The following is a 17,688-nucleotide window of genomic DNA, read 5'->3' as shown; positions in this document are numbered from 1 at the left end:
CGCGAGACCTGTCGGCGTTCCGGAACCGCACCGTTCCCGAGGCGAACGGCGTCTATTTTATTTGCGCGACGAGAAAAATTCGATTCCGACGGCGGACCGCGACACGATTGCATCGCGAGAGAAAACGCTGCGGTAATGTTCGCGCGTAGGTGTTTTACGGTCCGGGTGTCGCGTTTCAAAGTTCCTCGCGGCGCCGCCGCTATCCCCGCGAAATCTATTTGCCGAAAGTTTCGCGCGGCTGTTCGGTGCCGGACTCGGAATCGCGTTTATCTTCATTAGATCCACCGAACTCCGTCTATCCAGCCTAGACTCGATATTCCGGACCCCGAAAGGCTGTCGGAACTCGCGGAAATCGCGTCGTGCAACGCACGCGCCGGCCGGACGATCGTAATCAGCGGGAAGACCTGTGTTTATTAATCGGGAACTCGTACATCCCGACCTTTGATCGAAACATCGCGAAATAAATCGACGACGATCGGTCTGCCTTTCTCCCGCGTCGAATTCGCAGCGAAATTCACGAGTCTCGCGATTTATAGACGCGAACCGATCACGATGCTTGACGTTCATCCGACGCGATGGACAAGTTCCATTACACGTTGAAGCTTTTTCGACGCGCGAGAATCGTTCACGTTATTTTATCGGCGCAATAACTGAGCTCTCCGCTAACCCTACATCACCGGGATCGATAAGAGAAGAATAATCACCGGTCGAAGTTCAGTCGGACATTTTCGTTCGATACCGTGGGACAAGGGTTCGAGCCGGGATTTTTGCGCGAGACTCTTTCTTCGTCGCTTTACGGTCAGAACGACGGGGAAGGAAGACGGGGAAAGGGCGAGAAGAAAGTCCATTTCCTTCCCATCGAATTTCAGGAGGCGAAGGCGAAGGTTTCGAGCCAGATAGGTCGAGCTATCAAAGCGGCGCAGGCGGAGGGGTGAATTAGTCGCGGAGAAATTCAACGGGTGACGGGCTCGCAGATAAGGGGTCGCCCGACGGGCATGTTGCCGGTCATAATATGCGAAATAGGGCAGGTGCGCCCCGGATAAACTGATTATCTGCGCGGCGGTCGCCGCCTTTTGTCTGCGCGCTCGAAAAACGCGCCCCGACGCACGGCTCGTCGAAATCGTCGAGAAATCATCATCCTTGCGGTGGTACGAGTTTTCTGTTTCTAATAATATTGTAGAACAAACGGTGCCGATTTTCCAACGCGAAACCATATTTCGCTTATGTAGTGTAGTATGTAGAATATTTAGGAAGACCGATCGGAAACGCGAAGAACTTGGATCTCTGGCGCGAAGAGCATGTAAAAATGCTTCAGACCAAGTGAGGTGGTCAGAGAATTGCGAGCTGGAGCGAAGTAATAGAGAGAGTATTGAGAGAGTATTGCGAGTATTTAATTATAAGTGAAAATTAAACTTGAAATCTACTTTAAACCTTGCCCTTGGTTCATTACGAATCCCACACTTATAATTCGGTGAACTTCGTTTGCTGCGCGCAAAACTGCAGTTTCTCTAACTATGAAATGAAAATCTTTCCTAGGCAACCGAGTAATCCTGTGAATCATTCGAAGCTTCGAGCTTCGATTTATTTCACTGATCAGAGATTCGAATAGACAAAGTTTAGAGTTGAATGCTCGAAGATCAACCCTTTGCACTCGACAGGCGACTGTACATTTGATCGAACGCAGCAGAATTATAAAATGAGAAATTCATAAAATGTTGACTAAGTTATCAACACGTAGAACATAGAAATAAAACAATTCTGCCCATAATTTATACAAGATGCCCTATGTAATCTGCAGATGATATTAATATTTCGTCGGAGAATAATGAATGCAATGAAAAATACTTTGTCGAGTGCGAAGGGTTAAAAAGCGCATCCCCGGAATCACGTAACATTCGGAAGTCCCTCGAGTCGACTGAAACGCTAAACCGGGGATCAGCTATCGGACGCGCGGCGCAAACAGTCGACGCACCGTACTTATCTGTTCCCGCGCGTCCCCTCTCCCCCCTCTCGCCCCGGTCGAAACGAAACAGCAGTCGCTCTTTTTATCCCGGCGCGGCCGCGTATTAAATTAACGGTAATAATCGCGGGGATAATAAAGACGTTAATCGCTTAAACCGCGCGGCAGCCCGCGTTTAACGAGTTTCCATTGAAATCCGCGGATCGGTTAATTCCGCGATGGCCGCGGAGTATCTTCCCGAGTAGTTTTCCGAGCGGTGAAATTGCCTCGGGTGAAAATCCAAGTGGAAAGAGAAAAAAGAGCACGGGGCTGTGCTACGAGAGGCAAGGGGGGAGAAATAAAAGGGGCGAGGTCGAAAGCGTACCGGAAACTCGCGAGCGAGTACCGCAAATGCGCCGCGGAAAAATTGGAATTTTATCAAGCTTCCCCCTGACGAGATGCCCCTTTGAATGAACTGTATTCAACTAAATGGAAATTCCGCCTTACACCGGCCCGCGGAGCGTGGCGCAGAATGCGAAAGCTCCCCGTCGTACGCCGTGTCTCGCCGGCTATTTATCTCGAATCAGTGCGCCCTCGTCGCCGGATTATTCCGTGGACAACGCGCGGCGGAGGACAATTTACCGTTGTACCATCGCTTAACCCCGTGCCCTACGGTGCCGTGTCAACGCGCCGAAAATTTCGAATGGGATTTGATGGGATGTAATGGAACAAAACCGTTTGTGGTCGAAGAGTCGTTGAAATATAGGAAACTTTCGGATCAAGCTGAACTCTCTGTTAACCTTGTGCACTCTGAAGTTTTTTCACTAAAAATATTTTAATTTTCTGATGAGATAAGAAAATGAGATGAGAAAAATCGCATGTACATTGAGGAACAAAGATATTTCGATATTTCTCAAATTGTTACGTTATACGAAGATAATATTAACACTAGATTTACGGACGTTTAATCTATACTTTATTCTATTGTTCTTAGGAAACTAAGCGTTCGTCTGTATGATTCGAGAAAATTGTAGCTTCAAAACTGGGGCATTGCAAAATCGACTCGAACTATTACTAAATGCACCTCTCGAGTGCAAAGGTTAACCCTTAGCTCCACATGGCATTGTAATCTATCAGCAACTAATTTTTATGGTATAGTGAAAATGAAAAATTCTATAACATTCCTTCGATCTTTTTTCCTTCTCGGTACAAAATTCGGATGTGTGAGAATCTAATACTTTCAGGGTAGTTTCTTCGATTCGTTAAAATATTCAATATTAACTGCAATATTGGAGCCTACAGAGTTCAAAGGGTTAATCGACGAATTAATATAAAAAGAGTTAACTCAGCGTTGATCTCTTGAATACATGTACGAACACGATAGCTCTGTCAAGCGCGAGCGGCGTAGGAATTGCAGGGCAAAGGGTTAAACAGGGTTCCTCAAGCGCCCTCGTCGTTTCACCGTGTACTCAGAAATATCGCGGCGATAACCGGGAAACTCGGGTCTAACGCATGCCGTTTGGAAAATTCTATTACAAGCAAACGTTATCTGCCACTCACCGTCGCTGGATACTCCCATCCGCTGCTCGCTGGACAAGCCCAACGCGCACCGCGGTCCTGGAACATAAAGAAAAAGCGAGATGCTCTCATTTGTCGCGTTTGATCCGATAAATATTCATTTCTCACGGTACAAGGTAGTTGTCCGAAGTTTTCCCAGAGAATTTTCCACGTGTTCCGCATCAGGCGGAGTTACCCTGCATGCGCGAGCGTACAAAGGGTCGAAAGCAGGCGAGAGAGGAGAGAGATAGCCTCGGGAAACGCGCATCGACTTCGCCCGAGCGGTTCTCGGTTCTTTTTCGAGCCGGTGCAACAGGTTCGGCGCGTCTCTTCCTCCGGGTTCTCTCTTCGCGGGCGACAGATTCCGCTTAAAAGGCGGCCGCCCCGTTCTCCGGTGCAACGTCTCTTCCGACTCGCGAGGAACCGCGTTCGCGCGATCAATGGCGCGAGGACCGGTATCGCGTCCGAGATACGGCATCCTACGACGTCTCCGTCGGCGACGCGAGATAACGCTCAACGAGACGCTTCCTAACGAACCTGGAAGCCGCGTCGAAGAGACCCGAGCGGAGAACAACGCGAGGAACGCCGAAAAACGGACGATCGGGCCGAGGAATCTCTTGCGTTCCAAGCGATCGGGACTCGGCCGTCGTTCCACGATCGAGACGTCCCACGGAGGGAATCAATTTATCCGTACCCGGCGTTCTCCCGTCTCCGCTCGTAAAACCATGAATTTCCATGAAGATTCGCGGCCATGAATAAAGAAGAGGCAATCGCGACCGCCGATTTTCCTTCCAGAAACGCTCCGTCGTTATTGCTTCGTTTGCTCTCAATTTTTTCCCGGCGGAAAATTGCGGAGAGGAATAACGCGTGCCGAGATTACAAAGGGAACGCTCCCTCGAGAGAGAGAGAGAGAGAGAGTGCCGGGGAGCATGTAAATTCGACGGAGGAGCACGTTTCCGCGCGAAATCCGGCCGAGAGTCGGGAGAGCCGGAGGAAAGGTCGGCGCGGCGTTCTTCTCGCCGTTGATTCGAACGGAATCGAATGAACGTCGCGTTCGAGCGATAGCGGCCCGTTACCTGGGAGCTTTCGATCGCGCGATTCAATTTCTCTTGGAGACGCTCGGGAGCTTTCGGCCCCGGCGCCGCGCGGTTCCTCGGCCGGGAAAACTCCGGACAAATAATCCCGGCTGACAAGGGTCCACGGAGTCGCCTCGTCGCGGGATTCGTTAGCGGGATCCGATATCGACAGCCCCCAGTTTCCCTTAATCTTGATTTACTCCGCAATTTGTCCTCCGATCGGACGGAAAGAGTCCCGGCCGCCGAGCCCGCCCGTCCGATTTATTAATCCGCCGACCTCCTTCCGCTCTTTCTTACGCTTCCCATCATTTCAATCCGACCAGTGTTTTTAACGGTCCAACCGGCGCGTAAGTCGAGACTCGGAGTTCGTCTTTCGTGATTATTCGAAGGACGGGGATGGTTAACTCTGGATAACTAAAGTTAACCAGTTCACTGGGGAATTTAGATGGAAAAATTGATTCTGCGCGCGATAAAATCGGAGAATGAAGCGTGTACTCGTCGAACGCAGGACGAATGCACGTAGAGTAATGTAGAGTATACTTTAATGAAAGATCAAAGCGAAACAAGGAAGAATTACATGTTTATGTGAAAAAATAAAGAATTCATCGCTGAGAGAGTTAGTGTCATGTCAAGCTTTGGTAGACGTTAAAAATCTTCTAGCTAATTCAAATTCATACAAGTGGCGAACATCGGACTATTTAGACGAATGTTTAGTTAGCGCCGAGAAATCATCGAATAAGTCGCTTTAACCCCCTGCCGTACAATGACGAGTGATGAAGATTTCTAAACTATAACAAGAATCAATGTTGTTCATTACCCACGGATCAAAGCAAACAACTATTTTGCTACTATCAATGTATCATCTCAAAATGAAATTTCCACCTGAAGTAGAACGGAAAATTTTCTTGTATTTCTTACAAGTTGTCGAAGTAAAATATTACACGAGCTCGGTAACGAAAGTAAATGGTACGCCGAGGGGTTAAAGTCTACCGTCGATTGCTTATCGAAATCAGTCGTACGGAAACTCGTCGAACATCGGGTGCGATCGAGGCGCGATCACCTTACAGGATTTCCGGTCCACGCCCCCAGCTCCGATGCATTGTCCTTCAAGCGACGATGCTCCGACTATTCCCGTCGACGGTTCCGACGAATGTAAAGAGATCGACACGCCCACGCGGGACGCGTCTCCCGAGATCGCCCTTTTTCAAGAATATCCTCCGACCCTTGAGATCGATTCACCCCCAGCGTCGCGTATATTTCATACAAATCCGCAAATATTCCGGCGAATCGATCCCACGCTCCACGCATTCCTGGGCCACCGGCGGCCGCTTGTTATTCTGATTTGCGACCGGTCATTAATTTATAATCACGAGAAGGCGCGCATTATCGCGGTGATTATCTCGGCCGAATTAGTGCAATATTTCGCAGCGGCGAGACGCAGCCGGAGGCTGTCCCGAAATCTGCGGCCGAGACTGGAATGAAATCAACGGAAACGTTCAGAGCAAATATCACGCTGCAAGGGAGAATCGCCAGCTTCCGGAATAAACGAACCGCGACGAGGGATTTCCGCGACCGGCTGATATACTGAGCGTGAAAATCAATTACGGGATCGTGAAATATCAATGAAGAGGAACGCTGGTCGTCTGTATTTTCTTTGAAAATTTTCTTTCGTACTAGGCGGAGGTGTCGGCAATAATCGCAGCGGAGATTAGATCTAACGCGAGTGAATTCCAATTCGACAGTTACACCTTCCGTTAGTCGCATATTCTATAAACGTGATTATTTCAACCCTTTGCACTCGAGAGGTGACCCTCAGTCACCATTTGATATAATAAAATTACAAAGTGTTACATATAATAAGTTTCCTATGATGCATCAATATGTGAAGCATTTATATAGCTTTGTTTCTTAATTTACGTATGATTTCTTATAATTTCGTTTCGAATAGTGTCGTCTATGTCTCTTCAGAAAGTGTCGAATATTTCTAGTGAAGCTTTCGAGTTTCAACACACTTTCCTAGAAATACGCGTTGCACATGATTCCGCCATAGCCGAAGTAATATTCTACTATCAGTTACTACTACAAACTATATAAAATAGTTTCTACTATTTTAATCAGCCCATGAGGTCCTGTGTCGCAGGAAGAACAGAGGCACGCTCGCGATGCGATCGCGGAAAAAACCACGTGGCGAACAGTCGCGGACAGAGATCGTATCGATTCGGTGGGCCAGACGCGACTGGCGGGACCGGAGCTCGTTGCCGGCGATAAGTCAAAGCTGCCCCCATCGAGGGGTCGAGAAATGTGACGGCTCGAAGCTCGGGTCGTATCGGTTCGCGGAGGTAAACAGCATTCGGCGTGGCCCGCCGTCACGTATTCTCTCGTCTCTTTCCTGACCCTCCTGTTTTCTCTGGAAATCTCTTCCCGCCCCCGGATTCTCGGCGCGTAATGGATGCCGCTGATAATTTACGCACGCGATAACCTCGGCAATCGTGCCCTATCGTCGTCCGCCTCTCGGCTACCGGCCGGAATCGTAAATCGGTCGGTTTATCGGGCTCCGTTTCCCTGGCGGCGCGATGGACGGCCAGGTTTCGGCAAGAACCGCGGAAAACCGCGCGACGCGGCGATCTTCGATGATTCCCGATGACGAAGGCTTCCCCTCCGAGAGGAACGGCTGAGGTTTTCATCCGATTCCAAGAAAACGAGAATGCAATGGGATCGCGAGGAATCGACACGAGCTACCGTGTTAGAAATATGACTGATTTCTTTTTCGTGGTTGTCGATGTCTCGAAGGTATTGGATACTCGAAATGACCTCGAAAATAAATGGTTTGCTTGAATACTGTAACGGGTGCTCGAAGGAACTGAGAATAATCTATTGTCGCAATTTTTGGGGTTACGCGTTAAGTGTATAAATCTAATACAACTCCAGTGTTACGGCGCCATTGGCGATTTCGATAACGCGAATTTCTCGTGCCGTTTATTACGCGTCTCGACGTCGGGCGAGTGGAAGGAGAACGAGACGCCCACGGTCAAAGCCGCCGTTTTTTCGACGAAACTTGATAATTCAATATCATAGGAAAATGCTTCTTTCGCGGAAAAATTGGTGTTACCGTGAAGGAGAGGATCGTTAAGAGACACCCTTGTGCTCGTAATATCGGGGAAACGGTTCTCTAAGGGCAGAAGCGATGAAAAGTAATTCAGTACGATGATTAATCATCGCGGAGAATTAAAAACGTCCCAAGGTGATTAGGGTCTCATGCCGGTACCGAGTCGAGCACAGTAATTCCAGTGGATCACGAACTACGTAGCGTTTGAAAATCAATTGTATTGTTCCGCGCAGGTTAAGAACAGCTGGAATCGTGGCGTTCCGTGTACTCGGACGCGAGCAGGTTGAATAAAAGCTGATGTAACGTATCGTGGCGGAAAAATCGAATGGGACGTTGAAAGGCGATATCCACGGAATCGAGAGCCACGAGGATTCCAAAGTTCTCGACGCTCCTCCGTCTCGCGATCTCCGATTAACCGTGAATTAACGAACGCGAGTAGACGAGCCTCGACTCGCGTAATCGAGCGACGACCGTCCGCCTTCGTCTGTCGGTTATCGAGAGAAATTCGCGAGACTCGCGGCGAATGAAATTACCTTCGACGAGCGACGTCGAGCGAACGAGCGAGCGAGCGGAGCGCTCTATTTTATCATAGCGGAAAGCGGAGACACGGAAAGAGAAAAAAAACGAGTCAAAGTAAAAATACAACGAGCGCAATCGATATCGGGGAGCGGGAGAAGTCAAAGGGTCGTATAATTGAGGCTCTCGATCCGCATCGTACCCCGCAAGGTGGCCCGGCCGGCTTCCGTCCGCGGGCCGACGGTGCACGACGGCGGACGCGGATGCAAACAATCCTCGTTAGCGTCGTCAAAAGTAACGAGCGGAGCACGCCGCCGCTCCGAATAAACGTGGGTGAGCTATAGCTATCCGCGAAGAATAATGCGAGACGCGGCCGGAAAAAGCACGATCGCGGCGCGCCGGTTGGCCGATTCCGCTCCGTTTTTCGAAGGGAACGCCGCCAAGGAGAGGGTAGAACCGGGGCGGAAAGAGGGCGGCGGCGGCGGCGGCGGTTGCCGGTGGTGGTGGATGCTGCCGAGAGCGAGTCGAGTCGAGTCGAGTCGTGTCGAGTCGCGAGGGTTGGTGGGTCGCTGGGTCGGCGGGGGTCGAGGGGTTGCGCACCGCCCGGCGAGGGAACGGAGGACGAGCCGAGGGAGCGAGGAGCCGAGGGGCCGAGAGGGGGCGAGAGGCGGCCGTGCTCGGGGTGCGGAAGAGTCAGTGCGCGGCGAGGCGCGCCAGCTGCCGCACGTCATGATTCTACCCCAGGTGAGCTACGAACCTACCCAGAAACACCACGGCACGCTCTCGAGTCGAAACCGGACCGCCGAAATCGCGAGCGATTCGGTTCCACGCGTGTACACATCCGCGCGCGTCGGTGTGCTAGCGCGATCCACGCGCGTACCGTCGGTTGCAACCTCTCTCTGTATATACGTATCTATATATATACACATGCGTGTCTGTGTACACAGGTACACGTATGTATGTACGTGTACCTGTGTCCGTGTACGCGTACGTGCACACGTGTACACGTCCATGGAACACTTGAAAGCGACCGTGCCTCTCACACCCCATCGTGCATGAGAACAGTGTTCGACACAACAACCGAGTCCCCGTCACGTTGCTCCGATTTATTCTCGATCCCCCGCGCCCACCAGCACGATTGTCAAGCATGATTGTCCTCGTTTACTCGCTGTTTGCCTGTGTCCGCGTGCCCTTCACGTCGAAACCCGCGAACCGAGGAGCCCGAGTTCTAGACGAGCGGCGCGCTCGTCCGACGGAAGCGCGCCGATCGCAACCTGTGTCCAGTGAATCCAGGGATTACCGGCGAGTGGTCGATGCTAGATCGACGGACGAGATCCGTACGCGAGAATCAGAGCGACGATTCTCGCCAAAGTGCTTCCACGCGGCGCGGCCGATCGGTTCCGATCGTAACAGCGACTCTCGAATCGAGAACCGTGCTCGCGTGTGCCCGTGCAACAGCGCAGCGGAGGAACGCGTTCGAGCCCCGGTGGACCGAGTCGATCAACAGGTAATCTAGATCGGTCGACCGGTCGATTACAAGAGTTTCCGCCGAGGAGCTTCCGAACGTCTCTCCCTCGACGAGTGCCTGGAACGTCTTTTCGTCGCTGGGAACGCGATCTCGAGGAATCGGAAGCGTGCAGGCGCAAGCGAGCAGCCGCTCGAGGAATCCCAGGAATCGCGGCCGTCTTCCCGGCGTCGGACGTTTCGCGGCTGTTCGCAGCCCGTTCCCGATGGATTTAATCAGCCGTGCCGCGCTCGCGTTTCCGAGTCGCTTGCTTTTCACGGGCCCGAGGAGGCCTTGGATTTTTCGCCGGCCGAGCGCGCGGCTCGTCCTCTTCTCGGGACTCGTCCCATCGCGCCGCTTTCGCCGCGGAACTCCAGGAAACCGATCCCGACCGGATCTCGAGAGGATTCGGAGCCGAAGTTCGCTCGCGTTCGAGTGCCCTCGACGGACCGGGGACGCGGACCGACCTCGTAAAGCTCGCCGGGACTTGGTTTCGTGCTTTGGGAGTTTGTGTGCTGTGACTCGCGGTTTTCAAAGGAGTTCGAAGGGCCACCGAGGGAAGGTTCGGTCGATGGACGCGAGCGTCGGGAGAAGCGATTGCTCTCGCGAGCAGGCGATATTTCCCAGGATGAACCGGCTCAGCGCTCGACGGCGGAGATTCGTCCCCGCTTCGAATCCCGAGGAACGATTCCGTTAAAAGGAGACTCCACGTCACGGGGAACGATACATCTCGCAGCGGATAACGTCTCCTCGGATGTCCTCGCCGGGAGGATTCCGCGGAGAAGTCGAGTGGCCCCCGGAAGGATACGCGAGGCTCGATTTAAATCGAACGCTCCCGACGGATCCGATTTGATCCGGCCCTCGACGACGCATCGGAGAACCGGAGGGTCGAGAATAGAATTCCGGATGAAAATCCGGCACGCGGCCGTGGGACGGGATTCCGCCGATTGTGTTCCTTATCCTCGATTCTCATGGAAACGCCGGCGGGAAGGGCGGCGAGGAGGAAAGGGTAGAGGCGAGAGCGCCTCGGAACAGCCTCCGATCGCGTTCGCCCGTCGATCTCCGATCGATCCCGGTAATTAACGGCGGAATTTCGTCGACGGGAGGGACGACTCGCGTGCGGAACAGCTCGCCGATCCAATTCCGATCGAAACAATCCCGAGGAGAGGTCTAGGCGGACTACTTTCTTAAAGCCGCGCTCTGGGAGGGTCCGAGGGCAGCGGAGGCAGGCGGCGCTCCGCCGGGATCTCTAGCCGAGGGTCGAGAAACAATCTCTTTATAATTACAAAGCAGCTCCCCGATACTTTTTATAGGGCACCGCTGGCTCCGGAAGGGACTACCCTCCGCCGCGTCGAGCCAATCGCGCCGCGTGACCGCCGGATCCCGCCGATTCCGTTTATGGCGGCCCTCGCGCGTATAATAATGGAGGGGAATGCTCGCGCTAACACTCGATCTCCGCTTCTTCCTTCCCCGGGATTCCCGGCGGTTCTCCGGGAGACGGGATAAGCAGTTTGCTTGGGCATTCCTGTAGCTTCCGGTATACGCTCCGACCTGCCGCGGCCGAGGAAATTGCGACTCGAGGGGCGGCCTCGTAAAAACCGTGACGGAACGATCGCGGAGAGACGATTGTTCCTGTTTATCCGCCGGGGACGAGTGATGCGTGGCGGGATCGAGATCCCGCCGCCGGTCGACGTGCTAATTTATCGACGGCTCTCCCGGAGAACCGCCGAGGATTCCGGGCGGAGATCGCCGGAGAGGAAGCGCGCTGGAAAGACGGATCGCCCGTGGTCCCAGCGCGCCACTTATCTCGCATCGTCCGATAGGCTATCTGTCTGGCCGGCGATTGCACGCAAACTACTTCCGGTTCGAGCACCGAGTTAGCCGTCCGCGCCTGTTGCGCGTCAACGCCGCCAACTTTTCTATCAATTACCGGCGATAAGCCCGCGAGAACTAGACCGATTTACTCTGCAGCTTCGACGGATTAATTCTCGTTCCTCGTGGGAACTTTCCAAGTGCGTTCCTGGTTTTTGTCGACGCTTGTAAGCCTCTTCGAATTCGAACTCGAGCTCGATTCGGTCGATCGTGTTTGAAAAACTTCGTTGCGAACTCTTACCGAACGTCGAGAGGAAAAATGTATAAACTGGCAATTGCCGAGGAATTAGTGGGAGACTACATTCGGTCGGCCAATCTTTCAGGAGAGCGTTCACGACTAGCTCTGCCGTTAAACGCTCGTTAAACAGTGATTCCCGAGGCGGGTGATCTATAAACGCGCCGATGAGGGACGATAGCTCGAGTGTCGGAACAGTATTTGCTCGACAAAGATCGCCGGGAGGCGGGGGACGAGGGTCAAGTTGATCTTCGGTTCGAAAATTTGATTTTCCCGTGGAATCCGACGGGGGGAAGTGCAAGGGAAACTGTTCAGCTGTGCTCCGGTAATCTCCAGTGTTCGAACTATCGCAGTTTCGATTCCCTTTTCCGAGTCTCCGGGATTCCCCCCGCGTCGGCGCCCGGAAATCTCACTGTCCCGGTGAAATCTGGGTTGAATCTGGATTAGGTTTCGGCTGGATTCGCGTCGGGACTCCGCGGCGAACTAACGAGACGATTGTTCGCTTGTTTATACACTTTCCCGCTGCTTCCGCGTTGTTACCTTTTCACCGGCGAGAACGATCGGAGAGCAGGACGCGCTTCTTATCGAGAGATATCACGATTATCGGCGAATTTTCAGGAAATTAGCGGGGTAATTGATCGAGCGGGTTAATCAAAGCTCTCCAGTTCGTTCGCGCGTTTACAGGGCAGCTCGGCTGAATTTTCGAGAGGCTGATCCCTCCTTGAAAACAATCTAATTCCCCGATAGAAAGTTAATGCCCGTCTGAGACAGAGTTAATAAACAATCTACGCGAGCCGCGGTGCGCCGCGGCGCCTGATCGATTCCGGATTACCAGTAGTGTGCACAGTGTTTAGACCGACAAACTCCCGAGGCCGAGTGCATAAGCCGCGATAACTTGTAACGCTACAGCGAACCGTCTTCCTAGGTTAATACTGATTAACCCTTGTCTCGCGATTCACTTTGGGATCGTTGCAACTGTCGTCGGTGATTCATCGGGAAACAAACTTCTCTCGCTAGGACTTCGATTTTCATTCCATTTGGACACTCCGATTGCCGAGTAAACTCGTCAAGACTCCCGTGTACTCGAAACAGTTTTCTTCCTTGAGTAGAAACCAAAAGGTCAAGATTCTTCATATCTCACATCCAACAAAATTTGCTTCGTTCGATACGTTACCAAGAAAATTCATATTCAAGTTTACGTGAAATACAGTGTCACCCAAATTTGACGTGGCAAAGTGTTAATCCTTTGCTGACGAACGTGGATATTTCGGGAGATGAAATTTTCATGTTTGGAATACTAAGTCGTAGAGAAATGATATGATTCCTTAAACAGCGAGAGATCGGTACGTAGTTTCCTTTTCTATTCTTCAACCAATCGGTATATAATTTAGAAAACTAGTCGACGACAGTCTCAGATTCGAGGGAATTAAACGATAACAGTGTGAACGTGATAGCGAATAGCTTGACTAAGCTGGAAAATTTAATGAAAACCGTCCACGATCCAATATGGTTGCAAATTCTCCAGATACGTCTTGAAACTTCTTCGAGATGTATCGATAGCTTCGTCGGATCTCGTATAAACATGATAACGTAACTTCGTCGCTCGAAGCTGGGATGTTGGGTTAGGTCTCCGAAAGTTCTGCTCGCTCGCGCAGCTTTGGATAACCAATTATACGCCGATATTCATCAAGAATTTTCTCGGCTCCGATTCACTCGCGCGCTCGTCAATTTTCGCCGCGTGCGTCGATCAACGGACTCCGTAATACACCGACGTCGATGTAACGAATTCCCACGCAAATCCTCGAGCGAATAAACGAGCTTCCGATCGCTCGAACGAAACAGTGTTAATCCGATTCTAAAATTTTATCTCCATCCGATCCCGCGAATTCTTTCTCCGATCTCTTGCTGGTCGCGAATCCTGCACGCCGCGCGGATATCTTAGCAACGCGTGCCTGCGAAATTACGTCGATAATTTCCAATAATTCCGAAGAAATACGAAGCAACCTCTTTCTCCGTCTCGAACGTAGTAGCGAAACCGACGAGAATACGTTCACCGAGATTTCAATTCGTTCACAGACGGTATCTCCAGTTTCTCCATCGCACTGCCGAGAGTTTGACAAAGTCAAATCAGTAGAATGAGAAGACGCCAGACAGACAGTCGCTCACGTCGAATGTAAACAAACGATAACAGAAACATCAGTTTCATTGAATTCGATCTTACTTTACCAGACGCAGTGAATTATTGACATTATCGTGGCTTATCAGAGTACATCGGTTTTGATCGATCTCCGGCGCACTCACCACTCGATTCAATGGACAAGTGAACAAATATCGAACAATACTCCAAGTTGACCGCATCGATCTGAAACGCTCCGTCCGTTCGATCGTCGGTTCTCAATCGGTCTCTGGCAGCTCGCGTGAAACGAGTTCGCATGCAAGTCGTCGATCGGTTCGATTCAGAACGGAAACAAACGCGGAGTGGTTTGAAAGGGTTGCCGGCGGAATTCCGCGGGCCCGCGATTCACGGGGAGCTGGATCGATGGATCTTGGGTCGGTCCGCGAAAGGACCGGCGGTTCGGAGATAGCCATTCAGCGCGCCGACTAAAGCCTGCTGGTTTACACACTGTTCTCTGTGCCCTAATGCCGGGCGCAAAGCCGTTATGTTGGATCGGATCGTACACCTCCATCATTGATACCATTGGGAACTCCGTCAATCGAGAGCCCTCGGCCGATCCTCTTTGCCGGCCGGCCGGCCTTTGTGCCGGCGTCGACCATTCTCCGATCGAGAATCTTTTTAACGCCATGTTTACCAGGCCGGAACGCGATTACCCCGTTGCAACGACGGCGCCGCCGTTGCTCCGCCGTTTCCACCGTTTCCACCGTTTCAAAGTGCCGCGGCTCCGTTCATTGTCACCGCGGTCGCCCGAGGCGTTCACGTGGAACTCGCGTTTCATTTATTACCGCCATCCATTCTTCGGCGATTCTTTATGCTCCGGAGAGTCGGTTCTTACGGGCGCCCGTGTCTCCTCGGCACCTCGCGCTTCGATTCGCGGACCGTTTCACTCTGGATAACTCGGAATAGTCGAGGATGATCGTTTCGATGGCACCCGATGTTCCATTTATTCGATAAGTGATCGATGGTTGAGATACTCTTAGATGTCAAGTACGACTCTAAATTGTTCGACGATTTCTTGCTAGACGAGTGAACATTCTAAACAACTTCCATTTCTCTATTTAATTAAACTCTGATATCCCCCTCAAACTGCGCCACTTCGAAATTCGCAGGCTACGAGTGTTTAGTCCGATAACACTAATTTAAGTTTAATTAGCTACGGTTGAAACGAGATTAAACGACAAAACCGGGACCAGTAGAACGTCCGCTCGAGCTTCCGGTTATTGCGCGCGTTCTTTCGAAGGTATAAAGGTTCTTTATGCTCCGAAGTTTCTGCTCGCGATATGGCGCTTCGATGGCCGATCCGAAGCGGATTCGATTAAACGGCAAAAACGAGACCCGTATAATTTATCGGCGCGCGAGTTTCCGGAGCACTCTTGCAAATTCGTTGGCCGCGGAACTCGTATATCATCGCACAATAGTCTCCCGGCCGTTCGGCCGCGAAACTCGGTTCCAACTCGCCGCTCGTCTCGCCGGTTTTTCTTCGTTCCACGTCCGCTTAACGGCTCCGCGATCCGGCGCTCCGAGCCGCGTAATCCGTACCGCCACCCGGTGAATTACGCGGCCGATTCGTCGAGTCCCGCGGGACCAGTCTGCCGATCATCCTCGACGATCGACCGCCTCGTTCCCCGGAAATTCCCGTCCGTTCCGCGCGGCCGGCCGAGGAAGCTCGGAATTACGCTCCCTTCGGCGAACGTCCCGGAGCGAGGAGACACGGGGACGCAACGGGAAAAGCGAGCGGTTTAAATCGTCGGCCTTTCCGCCTCTCCCGATGCTCGTAACGGACGGACCCGCCCTTAGGAGGAGGGCGGGACACGTCGTTTACCCGGGAAAACACGAATGTCAACGATAAATCGGCCTCCGGAAAAAAGCGGGAGCGCCGAGAGATTAACCCGATCTCGCTCGAAACTCCCCTCGCGTTCCGCGCGGCAACGTTTGTTCTAACAGCGCGCGCGATTAGCTGGAGGGAACTAATTCCCGGCCGTTATTTAAACGCGGTCCGGCGGGCGCAACGATTAACCGAACCGCGAGCTTCCGGTAAACAGAACGTGAATTCCAGCGTTTAATTCAGCGATTTAAAAGCCGAATATCTTACGGGGCTCCGTGGCCGAGGAATTTCCCGGGGGACGATCGCGACGCGGAAGCCGAGGGGAAACGGAGAAAAACGGGCGGAGACTAATGCCCGGGAGCTCTCCGAGTGGATTCTCGCAACGATCCTCGAGGCCGAGCGAATTATCCTTTCGCCGGCCCGCGTCGGTGAAGTTCCAGCGACATTTCTGCGCTTTCTCCCGCGGCGGAGGCCGAAAAGCTGCCGGCGCATCGATCGGTATCGCGTAATCGGAGTCCAATCGACGATTCTTCCCCGTTCGTTCCAGTTTCGAGCCGATCGAGCCGAGTTCTGCCGACGATTCGCCGCTTCTTTTCCCTCGCCGTCGACTACGTCGCTGCTCGCAATCGGGATAAACGGGATTTAATTATGACCGCCGGCTGCCAGACCGTTTTTCACCGCTTCCCCGGGCCGCGCCGCTTCCCGCTGACTTTTTCAGCGGAAATTTGTTTCGTCCCAGCGGAACAATTTCTCCGGGCGTCGTCTTCTCCCCGGCAGCCTGGCAACGCGAGAAAACGAGCGCGTCTCCCGAAAAGACGCAAATCGAACGCCGTCGACGCGTTTCGCTCGTCTTCCCTCAAGCCTCTCGGCTGCGCTAACGAGAAGCCGCATTGTCCGCCTGCGAAGAGGATTTTCTTAGCTTTTCCGCGATTCCCAGAACCGAGTTTCCCGGATTGCCACCTTTTCCCGGCACTTCGCTCGCGATTCTCGCTTCGGCTCCATCTGAACGTCGATCGAACGCGTGTTTTCAGTACTGTGGGCCCATCGACAGTGACGTCGAGGTGTGGTGGATCGTTCCGTCGGTCGACAGCTGCTTCCGGGCTTCCTGGAGCGTCGGTCGTGGGGGAAATGGACGATCGCGTGCACTTTTAGTTTCGGAAACGAGCCGCGTCGCTCGGCCGACGGTTCGACCAATGACGACGAATGGGAGACATCGATTCTCGTTAATCGCGTCGGAACGGTTCCATGGATTTATACCGGAGGGGTCGGGTCTCTTACTTTTCGTTGTTAACGCTGGATTTACCGCCGATTCGACGGATGTTGAATTCTTTAACCCCTTGCCGTGACGAGTGAGACTCGTGATGAAGATTTCTAGACCAATTTGACAACAATCGATGCTATTCATTACGGATCAAAGCAAACTATTTTGCTGTTATCATTGTATTATCTTTAAATAAAATGTCCACTTGAAGTAAAGTGGACAATTTTGTTCCATTTCTGCCAAATTGTCGATAGTAAAAAGGTACACGAGCGTAGTGGCGAAAGTAAATAGTACGAGGGGTTAAACATCATTTGTCGACGGTTCAAGTTGACTTTGATTGATGCAATTATGCAAACTATGGATATACACGCGAATAATGTCTTCCAAGAACGATAGAACGAAGTGTAGAAGAGACGTCCGTAAATCTGTTAAAGTTTTCCGTCGCTGCGAGACCGTATTCGACGGACACGTCGTCTCGAAACGATCCAGCTCCTCGTCGAGAAGTCTGGTTCACGGGACGTTAACGCTCAGCCGACGTACTAGCGACTTCGTTGCAGTTCCTTAAGGAACACCTGGCGGCCGGCCGTTTACGACGCGAGCTCGTCGCGTCGCCGGCGATCC

At 52.3% G+C, this 17,688-nt stretch overlaps 2 protein-coding genes across 7 annotated transcripts in view; one reads left to right on the top strand and one right to left on the bottom strand.

The window, feature by feature from the left end:
- Positions 1-17,688, bottom strand: part of LOC116433441 (uncharacterized) — a 102,524-nt gene that overhangs the window by 43,419 nt on the left and 41,417 nt on the right. For 4 of the 5 annotated variants that reach the window (XM_031991527.2, XM_076373234.1, XM_031991529.2 and 1 more), the window contains exon 2: positions 3,500-3,556. The exons of the other annotated variant lie outside the window; for it this stretch is intronic. The gene's annotated coding sequence lies outside the window, so the exon portion shown is untranslated. The remainder of the gene's footprint in view (positions 1-3,499; positions 3,557-17,688) is intronic. 5 annotated transcript variants of the gene reach the window in all.
- The window catches only part of Dop1 (dopamine receptor, D1), a 48,332-nt gene continuing 39,389 nt past the window's right edge, over positions 8,746-17,688 (top strand). The window contains exon 1 of one of the 2 annotated variants that reach the window (XM_031991534.2): positions 8,746-8,938. In XM_031991534.2, coding sequence (XP_031847394.1) covers positions 8,924-8,938 — 15 coding nt within the window. In that variant the 5' untranslated portion in view covers positions 8,746-8,923. Of the gene's footprint in view, positions 8,939-16,934; positions 17,071-17,688 lie in introns of those variants that run through there. The other variant, XM_076373236.1, reaches the window with a different exon arrangement.

Source organism: Nomia melanderi, chromosome 13, assembly GCF_051020985.1.
Source record: "Nomia melanderi isolate GNS246 chromosome 13, iyNomMela1, whole genome shotgun sequence".
In the NCBI taxonomy this organism is placed as follows: Eukaryota; Metazoa; Arthropoda; class Insecta; order Hymenoptera; family Halictidae; genus Nomia; species Nomia melanderi.
Note: the sequence above shows the minus strand (reverse complement) of the source record. Positions and strands in the feature narration are given on the sequence as shown.